The sequence below is a fragment of the Panulirus ornatus genome, chromosome 41 (genome assembly GCF_036320965.1).
Source record: "Panulirus ornatus isolate Po-2019 chromosome 41, ASM3632096v1, whole genome shotgun sequence".
In the NCBI taxonomy this organism is placed as follows: domain Eukaryota; kingdom Metazoa; phylum Arthropoda; class Malacostraca; order Decapoda; family Palinuridae; genus Panulirus; species Panulirus ornatus.
In genome coordinates, this window is record NC_092264.1 from 19,051,991 (window position 1) to 19,076,600 (window position 24,610).

The 24,610-nt window shown below is 42.9% G+C and overlaps 1 protein-coding gene across 3 annotated transcripts in view; it reads right to left on the reverse strand.

Moving 5' to 3' along the window:
- Positions 1 to 1,741: 1,741 nt before the first annotated feature.
- Positions 1,742 to 24,610, reverse strand: part of LOC139761746 (uncharacterized) — a 112,127-nt gene continuing 89,258 nt past the window's right edge. For all 3 annotated transcript variants that reach the window (XM_071686162.1, XM_071686160.1, XM_071686161.1), the window contains 13 exons: positions 24,277 to 24,432; positions 23,737 to 23,994; positions 23,416 to 23,556; positions 21,335 to 21,451; positions 21,009 to 21,137; positions 16,089 to 16,255; positions 15,386 to 15,514; positions 14,631 to 14,793; positions 12,983 to 13,165; positions 12,650 to 12,790; positions 9,446 to 9,559; positions 5,806 to 5,940; positions 1,742 to 5,434 (listed from right to left, as the gene is read on the reverse strand). In XM_071686162.1, coding sequence (XP_071542263.1) covers positions 5,370 to 5,434; positions 5,806 to 5,940; positions 9,446 to 9,559; positions 12,650 to 12,790; positions 12,983 to 13,165; positions 14,631 to 14,793; positions 15,386 to 15,514; positions 16,089 to 16,255; positions 21,009 to 21,137; positions 21,335 to 21,451; positions 23,416 to 23,556; positions 23,737 to 23,994; positions 24,277 to 24,432 — 1,898 coding nt within the window. In that variant the 3' untranslated portion in view covers positions 1,742 to 5,369. The remainder of the gene's footprint in view (positions 5,435 to 5,805; positions 5,941 to 9,445; positions 9,560 to 12,649; positions 12,791 to 12,982; positions 13,166 to 14,630; positions 14,794 to 15,385; positions 15,515 to 16,088; positions 16,256 to 21,008; positions 21,138 to 21,334; positions 21,452 to 23,415; positions 23,557 to 23,736; positions 23,995 to 24,276; positions 24,433 to 24,610) is intronic.

Sequence of the window (24,610 nt, forward strand, 5' to 3'; positions counted from 1 at the left end):
CTTGCTTGCCTTCAATCCATTCCCGGTGCCACCCCATCCCACAGGAAACAGCATCGCTGCCCCCTGGTTCTGCAAAGTAGCACCAGGAAAACAGACAAAAAAATGCCACAGTCGTTCACACTCAGTCTCTAGCTGTCACATGTAATGCACTGAGACCACAGCTCCCCATCCACAATCAGGGCCCACATAGGTTTCTTATATTAACACATCATGTATATCATTTCTGAGACATTAGTTTTTGATATTGCTAATGTATTGCTTCTGTGTGAGAAGATTGATTTTCCTAGTTTTGTAGACTTAAACAGTTATTACAATTTTCTTTCTCATTTTCTGGGCATAATACATTATACAGAAACATGAACTGTTTATCCATTGCAGACGCTAATATCACAGTTGAACAGATGATAGGTCTCCCACACGGACTCGAGGCAACATCTTTTCTAGAGATGACTGTCCCAGTATTTTTTGTAGAAATAACACAAAAGGAGATTCATCTTTCAACAAAGCTACAAAGGAGATAGAGATTAAAAGTATGGAGACTAAAGAAGCAGTGGAACATCATGTCATCTAAATTGTGCACCACTTCTGAAAGCCTCATATATGATGTCTCCTTGTACCTTGACCATAAGGTCCAAGACTTTTTTTAAGAGACAATGAGTGTTCTAAAACTAGTATGAGGGGACAATGTTATGATGACAAAGATAAAAGTTGTACTCTAGCTACATATTACATGTCGTAAAGCCTATAAATTTCTTTGTAATATACTTGCCTTACCATCAAGTACATTACACAGATGGCTAAACAGAATTAGTATTTGTGTTGCTGAAGTACCTGCACACTACAGATGTTGAAGAATGAATCAGAACATTTGAAGCCAAATGTCTTTGTAAGTAGTAGTTGGTAGGCAGCCCATGACCAGGGAGGTATATTACCTGCACTATCTGCCTGGGTATTGGATAGGTTAGTGACACCTGCATAGTGAGCCAGCATTTCATTGGTTGTCATGTTGCACTTCTCTGACCCAGTTAAATTGTCTTCTCTCTCTAGTGAACCTGCATATAGACTACTGGCATTCTGTTTACAAACAATCTCTCCTTGTCACACATAACAACACTAAACTCACACATTTTTCACTGTGACTATAGATTGGGGAGTGCTATGCGCTAGTCTTACCATTTGGCAATATTCTGGGAGCAATGGATAGTAGTAGGTAGGAGCATTAAGTATAAGTAGTAAGTAGGAACTTTAGGTAGGAGCCTTTGCAAACTGTGCTAGACTTGCCCTTTACCATTGGCCTCTTAAAGGGTTAGGCATGAAGGCTAAGAAGCAACACTAGAATTCACTAGTTATGGACTCTTGCTGTGGCCACCCCCTTGAGGGAGTTCTAGAATGGAACAGGCATGAGAAATATAGATAGATAGTATGAAGAAATGTATAATTCTTACATATGTGTTAGGGTGTTTGTTATTTATTTGTGCATATGTTCAAATATTATCCCCAGGGATAGGGGAGAAAGAATACTTCCCACATATTCCCTGTGTGTTGTAAAAGGGATGGGAACGGGGGGGGGCTGGAAATCCTCCCCTCCTGTTTTTACTTTTCCAAAAGAAGGAACAGAGAAGGGGGCCAGGTAAGGACTTTTTCCTCTAAAAAATCAGATATAATATATGTCCATTCATTTTCCTTGAATGATGTCAGAGCATGTGGGCAGATGATCTAGGGATAATACAATAAACACTCAGCAAATGACTCCATTTATTATGGTTAGCAATAAAAACTACATAAATGACATTAAAAGGTAAACAATGATATACATCTGGTACAACAGGGATACTGTGTATTTTGTTTGGAATTGAAATAAAAGGATTAGTTTCTTGAATATGCCTGTTGAATTGTTATATCCCTAAATTGTTATTGGACATTGCAAAAAATTTCAACTAATTTTTCATGTAAAAGGAAAATGTGCAATTTTCTGTTATTAAGACTAATTTTGAGAGGTTTTCCATATTACTATTATTGTTAAGCACTGCATGAGGTCTGGACTTCATTTGGTGAGGCAGTAACAGGTACGTACCGGATAATAAATATTCACACCAAAAACTGTACAGTTACTAACTTAAGTACGTTGAGGCGGCATATCAGACAAGGCAAAGCTTGGTAGTGTCCACACCTTCAGACCTCCCTGAGGCATGAACTGACCACACCCTAAGACCTCCCTGAGGTGTGAACTGACCACACTCTAAGACCTCCCCTTTGGTGTGACTCAACCACAGCCAGACCTCCCTGTGGTATTACTCAATCACACTCAGGCCTTCCTGTGATGTAAACAGAGTACACCCTAAAGTTCCATCACTTGCCATCTTGCCATGTGCCTTTATCATCATGAGTGCATTAAGTTTGTTGCATACTGGTCTGTGTGTGAGGCTTACTGAAGACCATCCTGTTGTTGCATGACAAGAAATAGCAAGTTTTGTTGTTTACTGGTGATGGTGCAATACTAGATGGAAGTGTTATCAACTGACAGTACAGTACTAGATGGGATTGTTATCCTCAGCTAACAGTGCTGAGTTGAGGTTCCAAGAACCTGGTATGACCCTTGAGCATGATGGGACAGACTCCTGAACTTGACTGTATGATTCACAGGTATGATGGCCTTATCTTTGATTTGACCCTTAAGGGTCAGTTCAAAGGCGACTCAAGGATCATATTTTCATGTTAAAACTTTGTGCCTCATGATGAAGAATAATACTTTTTGCCCAGATATATAAAAACAAACTTTTTGGAGACTTGATATCTATTTCTCCTTAAGAATTTTGAACTATCATGAGCAAAGAGTGAAAGACATATACCTTAGGCTTTAGTAACCATTTTATATGCTAGTCAAGGTGCAAAGGTTATCTTCTTTGTTATTGTTCATACCGACTTAGGAGTGCCTATGATGAGCCAAAACTGCACTAGAACATTTAAAAATTGTCTATCTGTAGACATGTCGAGGATGTTGCCAAATTCACGACACTTAACCACCATGCACAGTGCCAATAATTCACCCATATTTCCTTTATAGGATAGAAATGGCTGGCTGCTGGGTTCATATGTTTTTTGAAAAGATGTTACTGGTAAGCAGAAAGGTTATACCTGGTAATATAGGGGTATGAAGAGAAAAATGGTGGTAATGAATGGATGAATGGTTATACCAGTGAAAAATGTCATTTTGTTGTTCTCCGATATTATAGGAACATCTGCTTAGTGGAAGTCCAGATACAAAGGTCAATGGCCTAATCATCAGTTTTTGCAATGGAACGAGTCTTTGGCATATGTGTGATGTAGTTTCAAGCATGAGTTGCTTCTAGGACTGGGGGTGGAGGCATGCAATGCTTCTACCACTAGTGGTGGAAACATGTGATGCCTCCAGCATTGGGGATAGAGGCATGTTATGCACCCAGCACTGGTAGTATAGGCATGCAATGCTTCCAATACTGGTGTCAAAGGTATACAAAGTTTCTGGCACTGGTGCTGTAGGCATGGAAAGCACTGGTGGAGGCATGTTAAGCTTCTCTCTCTGGTGGTGGAAGCCTATGAAGCTTCAAGCACTAGTGTTGGGGGTTTGCAAAGCTTCCAGCTTTGGTGGTGGGGGCATGCGAAGTTTCCAGTGCTGGTAGTGGATGCATGTAATGCTTTTAGCACTGGTATTGGAGGCATACAGAGTTTCCATCACTGGTAATGGAGGCATGGGAAGCTTCCAGCTCTGGTGATGGAGGCATGCAAAGCTTTTAGCACTGATGTTTGAGGCATATGAAGCTTCCAACTCTGGTGGTGGAGGTGCACAAAGTAGTTTTTGTTTACATTAGATCGCTGTCATGTAGTTCTGTAGACATCTCATCATTCACTTCAGCATCAAAGGGTACAATATGGCCTAGTATGTAACCATCAGACACTCTACAACAAAACCTGGAGGTTTAACGACCAACAGGATTTAATGTCCACATTGTTTTCTGCAGTGGATGGTGTGGAACCCTAGCTGGGTCATGGAAATTATGTGTGACCTACAACAAACACTGGAATATGGTATCTGTGGGCTCTCCAGTTTTTTCAGCTAACATTAAGATATCTGATGGCCTCTTGCACTCAGCTCAGCAAGTGTGTGTTTGGCTCAGCTAGAAGGTTCCTGAGGGTGAACCTTCATACTTTCTGCCCTCTAACACAAAGCCATCACTGTTATGGCCATGATACTTAGCTCATGAGGTCATTGTGAAAGTTGGGTGCTGGTGATGTGTGGATGCAGCCTTCAGATCTTGTGCTACAACTGTACAGGGGAGGCCCTCAAGTCATGTGCTGCTGCTTATGGAGGGGGCCCTCAGGTCAGATGCTGTACAAAGGCAGTCTTTGATATGTGCTGTGGCTGGAAGAAATGTCATTCCATAATTACATCCTTCAACAAATTTTTTAGAGAATAAATGGCCTCAAAGTATATCAAATTAAAGGTGTTAAGTTTGCATAACTGAGAATTCAAGCTTATATCATGATGTAGGTATGAACTTTGTTCCTAGTGGGAGACTTGAACCCTCATACAGTACACACAGGAAGAGAGGTTAGTGGATACTCTTCGGTTCACTTAAAAATATTCTAGAGCCATCAACATTCAGGCACTGAGGTCTCTATAAGCAACCAATTGACACATCTTGTTGGGTCACTTCTGACTTAACTTAATGTTCAGGTCATATTTGCTGGTGACCTAGTTGGGGCAATCAGGCAGTCACATACTTCAACCCAATGGATGTCCCTTACACACACTGTTGTCAAGGCTGCACACTATGGTAGAGGTAGCACTAAAAGGCAATTCATGGTAATAAATAAAGTTGCTTATATATCACTACTTGTAACTACTGAGTATTCATCATCTCATGTTGAGTCATTACTCATGTTTCCCAGGGACTGTGTTCCTTCATGCCAGGGTGCCATGGTGAGGATGTCCTCACACAGGGCATGTTCCAGGCAATGCTTTGGTGGGACACTTAAAACACTTTGGTTCGACCGCTCACCTTTGACACAACACAAACTGTTATCCCACTGCTCTCATGTGCTTCAAGAGACTCAACTCTTCTACACTGCATATTCAGCTGTCCTTCATGGGGAGATCCGTTGTCCATAGGACGTTCAGCTGTTTTCTACAGGACCATTACCTCTGTCTTACAAGGGATGCTCAGCTCTGCTCCATGGGGTCTAAAAATTCTCCAGAAGAGGTTCACCTGTTCTCCATTTGGCACTTAGCCGGCATCCAAGGGACACTTAACTGTTTTCCATGGGACTTCAGCTGTACTTGCTGTATTGTCAGTGGTCCAGGGGATGTTTAGCTGTACATGACTAGGTGATCAGCTCTCCTCCACAGGGATGTCAGCTCGGTCCCGGTGGTCTGGATGAGTTGTGTAGGGTGGTACTGGAATGGAAGACAAGTGTCATCACCTTAGCTACCACCATCTGAGTAAGGACAGATTTTGGTTCATCAGATTTCAGAGACATACACCTCTTATTTTGTTCTTATTGCAAAGATTATTGTATTGAGTTCAACAGCAAATTCCATTAGCTCCTAAGATTTTATTCATGACTGCTCTTAAACGTTGAATGGAGAAATTGCTCAAGACTTATTCATGTTCAGTTACATAAATCTAAAATACAATTTGTCTTGTATGAGAGAATGATGAAATATCTGTAATGTGTACTTAATGGTTCATTGGTCTGTTAAGGAAGTGATGTTTATGTTGGTGTGTGTATGAGAGAGGTGGAGGAGGTGATACAAACACTACTGACCGTCTCTCTTCTGGCACTTGGGTCCAAGCCATCCTATAGGGCATGTACACTGGCCTGTAGCGGGGTCACAAGTGCCACCGTTGTGGCACTCGCACACCTCATGGCACCCTGGCCCGTACTTCCCCGGACCACATGCTGGAATATATATTGGTATGGTTAGGATTAAGATAAGTACTATGGATACATGTTATACATATGTATCATTTCCAAACCATTCTTCACCCTTTACCCTTGAGCTTTGTTTCACTCAGGGCCAGAACATCCAGGTTTCTTTCCTCAAACATACTACCTATCTCTCTTTTCTTCTCATCTTGGTTACATCCAAACACCCGAGCCTGAGCCTTCTAGGAGGATGAGCACTCCCCACCTGGCTTGTTCTTGTTTTTTCTTTTAGATACTGAAATACAAAATGAGGAGGTTTTCCAGCCCCCCAGCTCTCACCCCCTTTTGTTGCCTTCTATGACATGCAGGGAATAAGGAGGTAGAATTCTTTCTCCCCTACCTTAGGGACATATATTTTTCTATTTCTTTCATATGTATTTGCCATTTCCCGCACTAATGAGGTAGCATCAAGAACAGGGGGCTGATCTTAAGAGGGAAAATCCTCACTTAGCCCCCTTCTCTGTTCCTTCTTTTGGAAAAGTAAAAACTGGGGGGGACTATTTCCAGCCCCCAGCTCCCATCCTTTTAGAAGGTGACTAAAAAGGGAGGGAGTGGGGTGCTTCCCTCCCATCTTTTTAATTTTTCAAAAGAAGGAACAGAGAAGGGGGCCAAGTGAGGATATTCCCTCTTAAGATCAGTCCTCTGTTCTTCAAGCTACCTTGCTAACACGGGAAATGGCAAGTATGTACGAAAAAATTATATATATCCACATCCAGGCCCTACAGACCTTCCCATGGTTTACCCCAGACGTTTTACATGCCCTGGTTCAGTCCAGTGACAGCGCATCGACCCCGGTATACTACATCCTTCCAATTCACTCTATTCCTTGCACTCCTATCACCCTCCTGTTTGTTTAGGCCCCAATCGCCTAAAATCTTTTTTATTCCATTCTTCCACCTCCAATTTGGTCTCCTGTTTCTCCTTGTTCCCTCCACCTCTGACACATATATCCTCTTTGCCAATCTTTCCTCACTCATTCTCTCCATATGTCCAAACCATTTCAACACAACCTCTTCTGCTCTCTCAACCACACTCTTTTTATTTCCACACATTTCTCTTACCCTTTCATTACTTACTTGATCTAACCACCTCACACTACATATTGTCCTCAAACATTTCATTTCCAACACATCCACCCTTCTCCGTACAACCCTATCTATAGCCCATGCCACACAACCATATAACACTGTTGGAACTACTATTCCTTCAAACATACCCATTTTTGCTCCAAAACTTCCATTTACCTCCCTAACCACCCCATCCATAAACAAATTAAACATGGGGAATTCACGCATCCCTGCTGCAAACCGACATTCACTGGGAACCAATCACTCTCCTCTCTTCCTACTTGTACCCATTTTTGCTCCAAAACTCTTCCATTTACCTCCCTAACCACCCCACCCATAAACAAATTAAACATGGAGGCATCACACATCCCTGCTGCAAACTGACATTCACTGGGAACCAATCACTTTCCTCTCTTCCTACTTGTACCCATGCCTTACATACTTGGCAAAAGCTTTTCACTGCTTCTAGCAGCTTATCTCCCACATCATATACTCAAGACCTTTGACAAAGCATCTCTATCAACCCTATCATATGCCTTTTCCAGATCCATAAATGACATGTACAAATCCATCTGCTTTTCTGAGTATTTCTCACAGACATTCTTCAAAGCAAAGCTTGATCCACACATCCTCTACCACTTCCAAAACCACACTGCTCTTCCCAATCTGATGCTCTGTACATGCCTTTACTCTCTCAGTCAATACCCTCCCATATGATTTCCCCAGGAATACTCAACAAACTTATGCCTCTGTAGTTTCAACACTAACCTTTATCCCCTTTGCCTTTGTGCAATAGCACTATGCATGTATTCTGCCAATCCTCAGGCACTTCACCATGATCCATACATACAATGAATACCCTTACCAACCAATCAACAACAAAGTCACCCCCTTTTATAATAAATTCTACTGCAATATCATCCAAACCCACCGCCTTACCGCCTTTCATCTTCCGTTAAAGTTATATGGTCATGCTTTAAGATGTCAGATTTGCTTTTATTTCTTGGATCATAACAACTTTAGCTATCTTAGTAATGAGCTGCTCCAGAAGACTCATTTTCTTTTGCTCATATAGGTATGGTATTGTAGCAATAATGTTTGATTATGTTATTTTTTTTTCTCATCCATCAGTGGAACTCTGCAGGAAGAGCAGCCCCCCTAAACCTACGATGAGACTTCCTGCTATGGTCCTGCCCTGTGATCCTACCATACTTCTGCTTTGTGATCCTGCTACAGTACTGTACAAAGATCCTACTATAGGCCTGCCTTGTGATCCTGCTACAGTCCTGTCCTATGATCCTACTATAGGCCTGCCCTGCGATCCTGCTACAGTCCTGTCCTATAATCCTACTCTAGGCCTGCCCTGTGATCCTGCTACAGTCCTGTACTATGATCCTACTCTAGGTCTGCCCTGTGATCCTGCTGCAGTCCTGTCCTGTGATCCTACTATAAGCCTGCTCTGTGATCTTGCTACAGTCCTGTCCTATGATCCTTCTCTAGGCCTGCCCTGTGATCCTGCTACAGTCCTGTCCTATGATCCTACTATAGGCCTGATCTGTGATCTTGTTATAGTCCAGTCCTATGATCCTACTCTAGGCCTGCCGTGTGATCTTGTTAAGGTCCTGTCCTATGATCCTACTCTAGGCCTGCCCTGTGATCCTGCTACAGTCCTGTTCTATAATCTTACTATAGGCTTGCCCTGTGATCCTGCTACAGTTCTGTCCTATGATCCTACTATAGGCTTGCCCTGTGATCCTGTGACTTAAGTAACCAGCCAATAAAAGCACTTCGTTGAGGAGCATTTGGTGTTGTTGGTTAATGAGGCCACAGGTTGAGGGTTGTCTTGAGCCTGGCTCTATATGTCATCAGCTTTGATTAAAGCATTTTCATTTCTCCTAAAGTCCAAATCCAGGCTACCAGTCCCATACTTATGTACAAAGTCACAATATGTTGTATAACGGAGTGTGGAGGCTGTTATAGACTTATTAATGGACACAGTTTTCGATGAGAGATAAAGCTTGGCAAGAGGGTATACTAACTCAAAGCCTTGTCATTAACAGTGCAGCAGTGTTAGTTAAAGAGGATCGGTTGCCCTGAAAACTTTCCAATGGGGATGAGGATGATATGCTTCTAGAAGCAGCACAGGGGCTACCTACAGGCATGGGTATAACATTTGAGACGGTGGTTAAGAGAGGGTAATGAAACAGAACTGTGCAGATATCCTGGTAAAGGCCATGTGCGGACAGTGACATGATGCCAGATGTAATGGAAGGGGTGTAAGATATCAATCCCCTTAACACCAATTCAGATGAGAAAACAAGACTGTAATTCCAGTGAGAATATTTCATGTAGCAGATGATAAGTGGATCTTTGAAGATGGTAATGTTTATTACTGTTGTAGTGAGACTTACGAGTATTGCAGTAGAGGCCCTTGAACCCTGGTGGACACAGGCACTCTCCGGTGTCCCTGCGGCATGGATACGGCCCACACTGGCACTCTTCCTGGCACCCAGCACCGAATGTTCCTGTGGGGAGACAAGAACCATATAGTCCAACATTTTCTCAGTCTTATGAAGTTGTTGCCCAGCCTGTCTGTCTGAAGTACATACAAGGTTATAGTCTGACTTATAAACCAGTCTCTCTGTTAATCCTTGTTATTGTTTCTTACCTCTTTGTTTTTTAGCTTATGATTATGGATAATTTTATTTGCCCTGAGAGACCAATAGCAGTATCATTTTCAAGGGTGAAAAATATGTAATGTAGAAATTGAATTGCATGAAATATTTTTTGATGGCAGGGACATGTGCAGACAGCTTATGAGAGCAGTGGCTGAAATAATACCTTGAGAGTAGGGAAAGGGCAGCAACACAATGGTGCAATATCACGAATGACAGAGAGAGAGATGGTTGGAGGGAGGTGATGCCTGGAAAATTTATGAGATGAAAGGCTTTTGATCTAATTTTGTTAAAAGAGATGAAGGGAAAAACACTACATAAATGTGAATAGCACTCCGGATTGGGAAGACTCTTATCATATACTACAACAACCTTAGCTTTTGGGAATCAGATTTTGTGAAAATATACTGGGTTTCCAGGATAAAGTGTGGGATATGGTTATGCCCAGCAAGTTTATGATACAGCTGGAATGATTTGTGGCCTTTTGAAATTGAACAGAGGGAAAAAGTGACATTAAGAAAGTGATAAAAACTATGTTTTAGCTCAACTGAATTTAACTAGATTATTGCTTCTCCACTTGGAGCTGCTTCACAGCTCTGAATAAAGAAAGATATATTCAATACAAGAAAGTGAATATTGCAGTAAGGAGGGAAGGGAGAGTTAGATGAAATACATAGTGTGTAATCATCAGTATATGAATGAATGAGTGAAGAAAGTTAGAAGTTGGAAGAAGAGGGTTATTTAAGGAGACAAGAATAGAAGCAGGTGATAGGACAGAAGTGCTCTTCATGGGATAAGAGAGAGAAGTTGGTCGTTCAAGACTAGCCTGACAAACTGACTAAACAGGAAGCTTTGTGTTAGAGAACAGAGAGAAGCAGAAAAGTCAAAAGAAGGAAGTTCAGAAAAGAAAGTCTTGCATCAAACCTGTCAAATGCTTTAGAGATGTTGAGGACCACGACAAAAGATACACCAAGATCCCTGAAACAAAAAGGATCAAAGGCAAATCACATAAGAGAGATGATCATCATTAGAACTTGCACCATGAAAGCTGTATTGTTGATCTAAAAGAAGGGGACACAAATGTACGTAATCAAGAAAATAAGCTCAGAAATATTTCAAACACTCTGGAAACAATAGAAGTCGAGAGCAGTAGGGTGGTAGTTGGAAGGGTTAACACAGTCTCCTTCCTTGATAAGGCTTGCTTCTAAGAGGGATGAAAAATTTGGGGTTCTAGATAGAGACGGAATAGGCAGGGAGGGACCAGAGGCACACATCTATAGAACCCAAACAAGTATGCAGTTTGGGCCATATCTCTTGCCCACTTAAAGCTGGGAAAGAACTCAAGAAGACTTCACATGACAAAGGAGAGGGCATCATCCAATGAGAGGAGGTGATGGAGGAGGAGTGGACATGTGATCGTGCAAAGTAAAATTAAAGGAAAATAACGTGCTAAAAGTAGAGATTTTTCAGTTGGATTGTTAGCTATAGGTTCATTAGGTTGAAAAAGAGAAGGAAAGGTTGAATTACAGAAGTTAGTGTAGATGCTTTAAATTGAAGACCACAAATATTACTCACTAGGAGGAGTTAAATCAGTGAAGTTTTTTCATGAATATGTGCTTGGCTTGATGAAATGAACACCTTTACGAACATGAAAGTGGAATGGGATTCAGAAGAAGAAAAAGTTTTAGTGGCTCGATACATTGTGTCCCTGATGTAACAGGCATTAGAGAATGAGAGATCAAACCATGATTGGAGGGAGAATAATTTGGTAGAAGAAGCAATGTAAGACTCCACCCCAGTCGTGATAACCTCTGCTGTGTGATCATTGCAGCTAGAAGGAAATGGGTATACCAAGCGGAGGGTTGGGGAATAGGAGGTGGGTATGCCCAGCTTGGGGGGGAAGGCTAAGAGGTGGGTTGCTTAGCTAGGCAGTGGGGTTAGGAGGTGGGTTGCCCAGCTGGGGGGAAAGGATAGGAGGTGGGTTGCCTGGCTGGGAAGAATGAGATTATATGGTGGTTGTAGAACCCTAAGGGAAAGAAAATGTTATGTTTAGTTTGGAAGGCCAGAGATAAAGAGAATGGACAAGATGGAAGATTGGTCATTGCAATCTGGAACTTGCATTTGGTGTTTAGTGATACGTTTCAGATTATCAAGAAAGGTAAAAGAAGGGCTTCGACTCCATGGGAATCATCCTCAGTAGAGCCTAAGTAATCCTTATAGTTTTTTTGAAATTCTCTGCATAAAGGATTTCACTGCTTGGATATGAAGAGAACAATATTCTATGATATGATATATGGCAGAAGGTGTGTGCATAGTTTGAAATGGAGGAAGAGGGGAGGGGGAGATACATGGAATATAAAATCAACAATACAGGAGGCAGAAATTTTGAACATGATGGTTTCGAAAGTTGGGAGACTCAAGATACGTGAGGCAAGCACTAAGTGTTGTTGTGCTACAGTGAACGCAGTCACCTACCTCAGGATGAAAGTGATGACAGAGGTTATACCTGGAGATGTGATAGTAAGGAAGCAGCTTTGGGCAGCCTGGTTTGAGAGAGAAGAAAAAGATGAACAGAAGTTGAAGGATGGTGTTGTACAGAGGGAAAGTTAGATATGAGACAGCAAATGTTTCAGAAATGAATAAAGAACATGGTTAGCACATACCTGAGGATGGCAGATGTTACATGGTTAGCATGTGGCTGAGTACGGCAGGTGTTATCTGGTTAGCACATGGCTGAGTATGGCAGGTGTTACACGGTTAGCGTCTGAGAGAGTACATCAGGTGTTGCAAGGTTAGCACTTGGCTGAGTACAGCAGGTGTTACATGGTTAGCACGTGGCTGAGTACGGCAGGCGTTACATGGTTAGCATGTGGCTGAGTACAGCAAGTGTTACATGGTTAAGACGTGGATGAGTACGGCAGGTGTTACATGGTTACTCACCTGGAGGACAGGTGTCGGCACAGGTATCCCCAGTGAAGCCAGGCAGACAGTGACACTGGCCGGTCTTGGGGTCGCAAGTGGCGCCGTTCTGACACTTACATAAGCTTGTGCAGTACTCGCCATACAACCCGGGTGGACACTCTGGTGAAGACAACAACCTCTTTGTATTAATGTCTCTATATTTGAACATCAATATTCTCTGTAGAGGGAGAACAAATTATAGCCAACCATAAACATACCCCGGTCGAGTTCATCATTGGAATATGTATCAGATTACATTGTTGCGGAGAGTATCTACTGATGACGGATGGCAGATGTGCCTGTGCCACTAACCCAGCTCACAGTAGCGGCCGTAGCGCCCAGGACCACACTCACAGCAGCCTGAGAAACGATCACAAGTGTTGTTGCCATGACAAGCGCAGTCCAAACTGCAGTCTGGCCCATAACGGCCAGGTGGGCATGCCTGGTCACAGTGCTCTCCCGTCCACCCTAGTGCACACTGGCACTCACCCGTAGCTGGAGGGAACAAAAACATGTTAGTCATGACTTTGGTGTGTTGGTAGCCGGGCTGTACCCCTCCCGAGCTAGACACGCCATGGGTTCCACTCCACATAGCTGAGAAAGATTAACAGGAAGTCCCAGTTTCCCTCTTAAGCAGGGAAATGGGCAAGAGTCCTACAGCCAAGAGGCCTGATCTGTGTGGGTAGGTGAGGCGAGGTGAGGGACTAATCTCGTGGTTAGAGTTTTTGTCTGAATTCAAGGTAAGTTTTTCTCTTGTGGAGAGCGAGTATAAAATCATACCACAGTGTATGAGGTGTGGGTCATGAAGTTTGTTGTAATACCTGTCGATTCTTAATGAGCAAAGATCATGGTATTGCCTTGATGAATTACTAGCCAGGGGTTCTCACTGCCCCTCACTGACTTTTCTTAACACAAGATGTACACATGTCACCTGACCCACCCATGAGGATTGGATACTTACCTGCGTCTATGTACGAGGACTATGTGTCTCGCAACAGCAGTGATCCAATCTGGCTCTTGAGAGAAGCTCACCAGTTAAACTCGCTAATAGGTCTGAGGTACTTGATATCGCACATCATATTTGAATATCAAATATTTTACTGTTAGAAAGAACCTAATCCCAGATGGACATATACCTACATATAAGATGTGAGCACAGCTACATACTTATTTACACTAGAAAGCTATGGACCTACACTTACACAAGAATCTGTGCACCTACACTCGTCAACAGAAATGATCTAAATATCATGCTTACTACCACAAAGGTTATGTATTTACACAGACAACTACTGGATATGTGTGTGTTATCCCCTGAGCTAGATGCTCTAGTTATAGAAAGGGTTGATATGTACTTGGGTATGAAACAGTTCCAGATCTATGTAAGTATTCAAGGGTCCATCCTCAACCAATCTGATTTTCATTCACAACTAGTTTTACCTCAAGATATGACCCATTTTCTCTATGCTGCGCTGTTGATTCTACCCTTATCATATTGATATTTGAGATGGCCTCTGCTCCCGAGAGCTGACTACTTTAATACCTCTGCTATTGGTTGGATCACGTTATACTAAGCAAGCCAATGCATCAGATAATTACTGTGTGGGCATTAGTAGCCCTGGAGTTTGCTGTTGTGGTAACTGTTTCTTCCCCTTCACCAGTAAATCTTGGAACTCTATACCTTAAGCAAGTCATCTGTAATTTTCTATGTTAATCTATTATGCCTCATCCACAGTAATGACGACATGCCACTTTTCAAAACACAATTTTTTCATGTCGTGTGAAATTCATAGGTTAGAATCATTCCTTTCTTTTTCTCCTTTTCCCTGTCAAGACTTTTCATAAATTTTCAACTTATTATCTGGCTAGGCTGAGGATCACTGGTTTCGACTGGAGCCTTTGACATAAAAGTTACTACTCCCACCAGCGCCAGGCAATACACATCATGAGACTCACTCACCTGGGTGACAGACGGCATCGTTCTGGCAGCGGCACTCGTTGGTACAGTTGAGGCCCCATGTGTTGTTGGAGCAGGTTGTCTGGCAGCGAGGTCCAGTGTAACCCGAGGGGCAGCTGCACTCCCCAGACCCGCTACACACGCCCCCGTGCTCACACTCACATGTCTGCCACACATCAACAAGGAAATGTCAGCAACAGTGGAAGCAGCAGTGGCAGGAATGGTATACTAGCAGACCAAAGTCCCTAGCCACTCCTGATGAAGCTGTAAGGAGTGCCTGTTGGTGCCTCCTGAGGCAGAGCACTCAGCGATACATCTTTCACTGGTTGGGTTCCGTAGCTTCCTCAGTGTGAATACCACTATCTTATAACACCATTTACCAATGAGTGTCGTTTATATAATCATTTTTCACATTTGAATTGTTCCACAAAGTACTGCAGTAATACATTCCCTGATTACATTATGCCTTACCTGGCTACACTACACCCGGCTACTCTACACCCTCACCAGGCTACTATATACTCACCTAATTATATCAAACCTCTGCTAGGTATGGCATCTTCACCTAGCTCCGGCACACACCAGCCAACTGTATCATCTTCTATAGCTCTAACTTCACCTTCGTCCAACATACCTCACATTGCTATGGTAACTTCACATAGTTTCTGTACAGTTCACCTGGCCAGGGAACAACTCACCTGGCCAGGGAACATCTCACCTGGCCAGGGAACACCTCACTTGAACAGGGAACACCTCACCTGATTGCACTGTGTCTCCTGGGAGTAGGTAAAGCAGGGATGGAGACAGGTGGGTCCGAAGTAACCTGGGGGACACTGGCATTGTCCCGTGACTGGGTCGCAGGCACCTCCATTGTCACACTGGCATTTCTGTAATGTGCAACAACAAGAGATACAGTTACTACAGGACAATCACAGGTAACAGATAAGATGTAATGTGATACAGGTACTACAGGACAATCACAGGTAACAGATAAGATGTAACATGATACAGGTACTACAGGACAATCATAGGTAACATTTAAGATGCAACATGATGAGGATTACCCTTCATGTCAGTTCATAATGACCACCACATAACCCAAAACCAAATGATGAAGTAACCTGGAGGAAGTTCTTTTTATCATCAGTAATTTAAATGAAGTTTTACGAAAGCAATCATTAATCTGTTATTCAATGTACTTCTTGGAGAAACAAGAAACATGCCCGAAACTATGGCACAAACATTTAAAAGAAAACTTGACACATGGTCAAAATCAATCCCAGATGAAGCGAGAATAGACAATCATGTAATGCTGGCAGCAGCTGAGAGGACTGGTTTATGCTTATACATCAAGCAAGATGTGATATGAGCCCTGCAATTATGGTTATGTCTCTTGATAAGTACTCGTACAGTACTCTCTCTCTCTCTCTCTCTCTCTCTCTCTCTCTCTCTCTCTCTCACCTGTTTGCAGCCGACACCGTAGCGTTCTTTCGGGCAGCGCAAGCGACAGTTCCGTCCTCGTAAGCCAGGTGGGCAGTAGCAGTTACCGGTAACAGGGTGGCAGAGGGCCTTCTCCGGGCACTGGCATTCCTCCTCACACCCCTGGCCCCACCGGCCCATCTCACAGTCTGCCGGGTGCCACACACAGCCAGTAAGTCCTACACATGATCATCTTGGATCACACGTAACATATGATTTTGCATCACATATAACACATGATCTTGCATAACACATAACACATATCTTGCATCACACTTAACACATGATCTTGGGTCACACTTAACACATGATCTTGGGTCACACGTAACACATGACCTTGGGTTACATGTAACCATAATGATTCACTCAGTTATGGGGTAATCAGAGGAAACAGCGAACTACCCTACTCTATTACCATGCACATGTGTTACTAACACTCAGATCAGTTGATGATATAACCTGGCCATGATAAAATCATATCTGGGATACAATCTTGTCTGTGGTATAACATTTTTCTAATGATATAACCTGTCTGTTTATAACCTATATGTCTATGATATATATATATATATATATATATATATATATATATATATATATATATATATATATATATATATATATATTTTTTTTTTTTTTTTGCTTTGTCGCTGTCTCCCGCGTTTGCGAGGTAGCGCAAGGAAACAGACGAAAGAAATGGCCCAACCCACCCCCATACACATGTATATACATACGTCCACACACGCAAATATACATACCTACACAGCTTTCCATGGTTTACCCCAGACGCCTCACATGCCTTGATTCAATCCACTGACAGCACGTCAACCCCGGTATACCACATCGCTCCAATTCACTCTATTCCTTGCCCTCCTTTCACCCTCCTGCATGTTCAGGCCCCGATCACACAAAATCTTTTTCACTCCATCTTTCCACCTCCAATTTGGTCTCCCTCTTCTCCTCGTTCCCTCCACCTCCGACACATATATTCTCTTGGTCAATCTTTCCTCACTCATTCTCTCCATGTGCCCGAACCATTTCAAAACACCCTCTTCTGCTCTCTCAACCACGCTCTTTTTATTTCCACACACCTCTCTTACCCTTACGTTACTTACTCGATCAAACCACCTCATACCACATATTGTCCTCAAACATCTCATTTCCAGCACATCCATCCTCCTGCGCACAACTCTATCCATAGCCCACGTCTCGCAACCGTACAACATTGTTGGAACCACTATTCCTTCAAACATACCCATTTTTGCTTTCCGAGATAATGTTCTCGACTTCCACATATTCTTCAAGGCTCCCAGAATTTTCGCCCCCTCCCCCACCCTATGATCCACTTCCGCTTCCATGGTTCCATCCGCTGCCAGATCCACTCCCAGATATCTAAAACACTTCACTTCCTCCAGTTTTTCTCCATTCAAACTCACCTCCCAATTGACTTGACCCTCAACCCTACTGTACCTAATAACCTTGCTCTTATTCACATTTACTCTTAACTTTCTTCTTTCACACACTTTACCAAACTCAGTCACCAGCTTCTGCAGTTTCTCACATGAATCAGCCACCAGCGCTGTATCATCAGCGAACAACAACTGACTCACTTCCCAAGCTCTCTCATCCCCAACAGACTTCATACTTGCCCCTCTTTCCAAAACTCTTGCATTCACCTCCCTAACAACCCCATCCATAAACAAATTAAACAACCATGGAGACATCACACACCCCTGCCACAAACCTACATTCACTGAGAACCAATCACTTTCCTCTCTTCCTACACGTACACATGCCTTACATCCTTGATAAAAACTTTTCACTGCTTCTAACAACTTGCCTCCCACACCATATATTCTTAATACCTTCCACAGAGCATCTCTATCAACTCTATCATATGCCTTCTCCAGATCCATAAATGCTACATACAAATCCATTTGCTTTTCTAAGTATTTCTCACATACATTCTTCAAAGCAAACACCTGATCCACACATCCTCTACCACTTCTGAAACCACACTGCTCTTCCCCAATCTGATGCTCTGTACATGCCTTCACCCTCTCAATCAATATCCTCCCATATAATTTACCAGGAATACTCAACAAACTTATACCTCTGTAATTTGAGCACTTACTCTTATCCCCGTTGTCTTTGTACAATGGCACTATGCACGCATTCCGCCAATCCTCAGGCACCTCACCATGAGTCATACATACATTAAATAACCTTACCAACCAGTCAACAATACAGTCACCCCCTTTTTTAATAAATTCCACTGCAATACCATCCAAACCTGCTGCCTTGCCGGCTTTCATCTTCCGCAAAGCTTTTACTACCTCTTCTCTGTTTACCAAATCATCTTCCCTAACCCTCTCACTATGCACACCACCTCGACCAAAACACCCTATATCTGCCACTCTATCATCAAACACATTCAACAAACCTTCAAAATACTCACTCCATCTCCTTCTCACATCACCACTACTTGTTATCACCTCCCCATTTGCGCCCTTCACTGAAGTTCCCATTTGCTCCCTTGTCTTACGCACTTTATTTACCTCCTTCCAGAACATCTTTTTATTCTCCCTAAAATTTAATGATACTCTCTCACCCCAACTCTCATTTGCCCTTTTTTTCACCTCTTGCACCTTTCTCTTGACCTCCTGTCTCTTTCTTTTATACATCTCCCACTCAATTTCATTATATATATATATATATATATATATATATATATATATATATATATATATATATATATATATATATATATTATCCCTGGGGATAGGGGAGAAAGAATACTTCCCATGTATTCCCTGCGTGTCGTAGAAGGCGACTAAAAGGGGAGGGAGCGGGGGGCTGGAAATCCTCCCCTCTCAATTTTTTTTTTTTTAATTTTCCAAAAGAAGGAACAGAGAAGGGGGCCAGGTGAGGATATTCCCTCAGTGGCCCAGTTCTCTGTTCTTAACGCTACCTCGCTAATGCAGGAAATGGCGAATAGTTTAAAAAAAAAAAAAATATATATATATATATATATATATATATATATATATATATATATATATATATATATATATATATATATAAGATAAGAGTGAGTGCTCAAATTACAGAGGTATAAGTTTGTTGAGTATTCCTGGTAAATTATATGGGAGGATATTGTTGAGAGGGTGAAGGCATGTACAGAGCATCAGATTGGGGAAGAGCAGTGTGGTTTCAGAAGTGGTAGAGGATGTGTGGATCAGGTGTTTGCTTTGAAGAATGTATGTGAGAAATACTTAGAAAAGCAAATGGATTTGTATGTAGCATTTATGGATCTGGAGAAGGCATATGATAGAGTTGATAGAGATGTTCTGTGGAAGGTATTAAGAATATATGGTGTGGGAGGCAAGTTGTTAGAAGCAGTGAAAAGTTTTTATCAAGGATGTAAGGCATGTGTACGTGTAGGAAGAGAGGAAAGTGATTGGTTCTCAGTGAATGTAGGTTTGCGGCAGGGGTGTGTGATGTCTCCATGGTTGTTTAATTTGTTTATGGATGGGGTTGTTAGGGAGGTGAATGCAAGAGTTTTGGAAAGAGGGGCAAGTATGAAGTCTGTTGGGGATGAGAGAGCTTGGGAAGTGAGTCAGTTGTTGTTCGCTGATGATACAGCGCTGGTGGCTGATTCATGTGAGAAACTGCAGAAGCTGGTGACTGAGTTTGGTAAAGTGTGAAAGAAGAAAGTTAAGAGTAAATGTGAATAAGAGCAAGGTTATTAGGTACAGTAGGGTTGAGGGTCAAGTCAATTGGGAGGCGAGTTTGAATGGAGAAAAACTGGAGGAAGTGAAGTGTTTTAGATATCTGGGAGTGGATCTGGCAGCGGATGGAACCATGGAAGCGGAAGTGGATCATAGGGTGGGGGAGGGGGCGAAAATTCTGGGAGCCTTGAAGAATGTGTGAAGTCGAGAACATTATCTCGGAAAGCAAAAATGGGTATGTTTGAAGGAATAGTGGTTCCAACAATGTTGTATGGTTGCGAGGCATGGGCTATGGATAGAGTTGTGCGCAGGAGGATGGATGTGCTGGAAATGAGATGTTTGAGGACAATGTGTAGTGTGAGGTGGTTTGATCGAGTAAGTAACGTAAGGGTAAGAGAGATGCGTGGAAATAAAAAGAGCGTGGTTGAGAGAGCAGAAGAGGGTGTTTTGAAATGGTTCGGGCACATGGAGAGAATGAGTGAGGAAAGATTGACCAAGAGGATATATGTGTCGGAGGTGGAGGGAACGAGGAGAAGAGGGAGACCAAATTGGAGGTGGAAAGATGGAGTGAAAAAGATTTTGTGTGATCGGGGCCTGAACATGCAGGAGGGTGAAAGGAGGGCAAGGAATAGAGTGAATTGGAGCGATGTGGTATACCGGGGTTGACGTGCTGTCAGTGGATTGAATCAAGGCATGTGAAGCGTCTGGGGTAAACCATGGAAAGCTGTGTAGGTATGTATATTTGCGTGTGTGGACGTATGTATGTACATGTGTATGGGGGTGGGTTGGGCCATATCTTTCGTCTGTTTCCTTGCGCTACCTTGCAAACGCGGGAGACAGCGACAAAGCAAAAAATATATATATATGTATATATATATATATATATATATATATATATATATATATATATATATATATATATCATTCATTGTTCACAAGTCTTTTATCATCTGTGAACTATTTGACTTCTTATGAATCTTTCTGTATTCATAAATTTGCTTTTATATTCTGAAGTTTTGACTTGATATCTAAGAAAATAGGACACCCAGGAGGGTTGCCCTGGAGCCTAGGGATCCCATGAGGTTTGCCCCTGAGCCTGGGAACCCCCCAGGAGGGTTGGCCTGAGCCTGGGGACTGCCTGGAGCGGCAGCTCAGGACTTTGTCGACTCACACAGTTGACACTGGTCACCACGACGACCGGGGGGACATGTGCAAGCGCCCGTCGTGTGGTCACACGGCTCGTCCGGCCCGCACATGCACCGCTGGTTACACTCCTCACCGTAGAACCCAGCCGTACACACTGCACGGGGAGGAAGGGTTAGAACACGTCGAGTTATCAAGGCATGTAGTGTGTGTGGAGGGAAGCATTCGTGTACACATAGCGGTATTTTCATCTGAAGCTTTGTTCCGGAATCAGAGACTGGGAACAGTGTGGCATTACATGTGGGGAACACAGCAGGAGTGTGTGGGTGCTGGTGGAGGGGGTGTGAGACTGACCTGTCTGGCACCTGTCGCCGGTGTAGCCGGGCGGGCAGTGGCACCTGCCGGTCGCTGGGTCACAGGTGGCGCCCTGCTCACAGTCACACACACTGCTACAGTTTCTGCCCCACGACCCTGCAACACACTCACAGGTCATATCCTACCTCAACAGTCGCTTCGCCAACCAACATAGTGACTAGTGGCAGGTTTAGAGGCACTGTTTCATATTTTCAGAATATGATTCATATGAAGAACATACGTACGAAGCACGTGTTCATAAGTTACATCATGCACATGTTCATGAGATATATCATGCACATGTTCATGAGATATATCATGCACATGTTCATGAGATATATCATGCACATGTTCATGAGATATATCATGCACATGTTCATGAGATATATCATGCACATGTTCATGAGATATATCATGCACATGTTCATGAGATATATCATGCACATGTTCATGAGATATATCATGCACATGTTCATGAGATATATCATGCACATGTTCATGAGATATATCATGCACATGTTCATGAGATATATCATGCACATGTTCATGAGATATATCATGCACATGTTCATGAGATATATCATGCACATGTTCATGAGATATATCATGCACATGTTCATGAGATATATCATGCACATGTTCATGAGATATATCATGCACATGTTCATGAGATATATCATGCACATGTTCATGAGATATATCATGCACATGTTCATGAGATATATCATGCACATGTTCATGAGATATATCATGCACATGTTCATGAGATATATCATGCACATGTTCATGAGATATATCATGCACATGTTCATGAGATATATCATGCACATGTTCATGAGATATATCATGCACATGTTCATGAGATATATCATGCACATGTTCATGAGATATATCATGCACATGTTCATGAGATATATCATGCACATGTTCATGAGATATATCATGCACATGTTCATGAGATATATCATGCACATGTTCATGAGATATATCATGCACATGTTCATGAGATATATCATGCACATGTTCATGAGATATATCATGCACATGTTCATGAGATATATCATGCACATGTTCATGAGATATATCATGCACATGTTCATGAGATATATCATGCACATGTTCATGAGATATATCATGCACATGTTCATGAGATATATCATGCACATGTTCATGAGATATATCATGCACATGTTCATGAGATATATCATGCACATGTTCATGAGATATATCATGCACATGTTCATGAGATATATCATGCACATGTTCATGAGATATATCATGCACATGTTCATGAGATATATCATGCACATGTTCATGAGATATATCATGCACATGTTCATGAGATATATCATGCACATGTTCATGAGATATATCATGCACATGTTCATGAGATATATCATGCACATGTTCATGAGATATATCATGCACATGTTCATGAGATATATCATGCACATGTTCATGAGATATATCATGCACATGTTCATGAGATATATCATGCACATGTTCATGAGATATATCATGCACATGTTCATGAGATATATCATGCACATGTTCATGAGATATATCATGCACATGTTCATGAGATATATCATGCACATGTTCATGAGATATATCATGCACATGTTCATGAGATATATCATGCACATGTTCATGAGATATATCATGCACATGTTCATGAGATATATCATGCACATGTTCATGAGATATATCATGCACATGTTCATGAGATATATCATGCACATGTTCATGAGATATATCATGCACATGTTCATGAGATATATCATGCACATGTTCATGAGATATATCATGCACATGTTCATGAGATATATCATGCACATGTTCACGAGGTATAGCATGGTAAATCAAGTATAGTGATGTACTGTAAATACTATGACATCATTACTGGGCAGCCTGGGCCCATCAGTGAGGTATGTGCACAAGTCTAGCGAGGCCTGAGTTGATGTGTTGATGTGTTCTACAGTTGTTGTGGTTACTGATGTTGGCCTCCCAGTGTGTGTTGCCGGCCACCACTGGACCTGGCCAGCGTGGTGGTGGTGGTGGTGAGAGTGGCTCAGACTGACCTTGGTGGCAGGGTTTCTGGCAGTGTTTGCCCCGCCAGCCCGGGGCACACGTGCAGTTACCGCTGACCGAGTCACAGTGGCCGCCATGATGACACCTGCACTCATGCTGACACCCGGGACCATACCGCCCGGCCTGGCAGGCTGCGACGCCCACCAGCAGTTGTCAGCGACGCCAGCAGCAGAAGCAGCAGCAACAGCAGGAAGATATGGAAACAAACCATTTTTAATGTATAACACAAACTTAATCTCATGATGGAGAGGTAAACGATATTGACCTTATATCATGAATTACCAGCAGGCAGGGTGGTTGGGGTGACTGACCTATTTGGCAGGTGGCGCCTGTGTAGCCTGGAGGACAGATGCAGGCACCGGTGTCGTGTTGGCAGGTGGCGTTTTGGTGGCAGTTGCAGGTGTGGAGACACATGGCACCATAGCTTCCTGGAGGACACTTGTCCTGGCAGGTGGCACCCGTGTAACCCGGGGGACAGATACACTTTCCAGACGCCCTGTCACATGTGCCTCCGTTGTGGCAGGGACACATGTGTTGACAGTTGTCCCCCCAGCGATCAGCCGAGCACTCTGCAGGGGAGACAAGTGTCAGGCACACGAGGGAGGCAGACCTCACACAGGGAAGCCTCACTCCCAGGGTCTGGTTTAAACGTTTAGTAACAAGGAAGGCCACATCTGGTTGTAGGTAAAGACACAGTGGACTACGGTATTGGTTATCAATAACGAGGCTGAAACAAACGTGTTTGTTACCCCGAGTGACGTGGACCTTACGTCCCCGTGTGTGTTACAAAGTTGGGGCAAAACATACGGTAGTTAGTGGTGTGGGGAGCGGTGGATGCCCTCAAGACTCACTCTTCAAGCATTGGTGTCCGTGTCTTCCCGGGGGACAGATGCAGGCGCCGGTGGCCGGGTCACACGAGGCATCAGCCACACAGCTGCAGTGGTGCCGACATTCCGAACCCCAGAATCCTTCAGGGCAAGGCTCCGAACACGACGCCCCTCGCCATCCTCAAGGGCAAGAGAGAAGAAAAAACTCTGCTGATGTCTTTGTTAATCACAACAATGATTATAACTCGTCGATGATTGACAGCTGGGGATTAGATGAGAGATTAGAGATGAGTCAGAGGTTAACAATCATAGCGCCTCTTGCCCACCAAGGAAAGTAAATGGAAACAAGGAAAGAAAT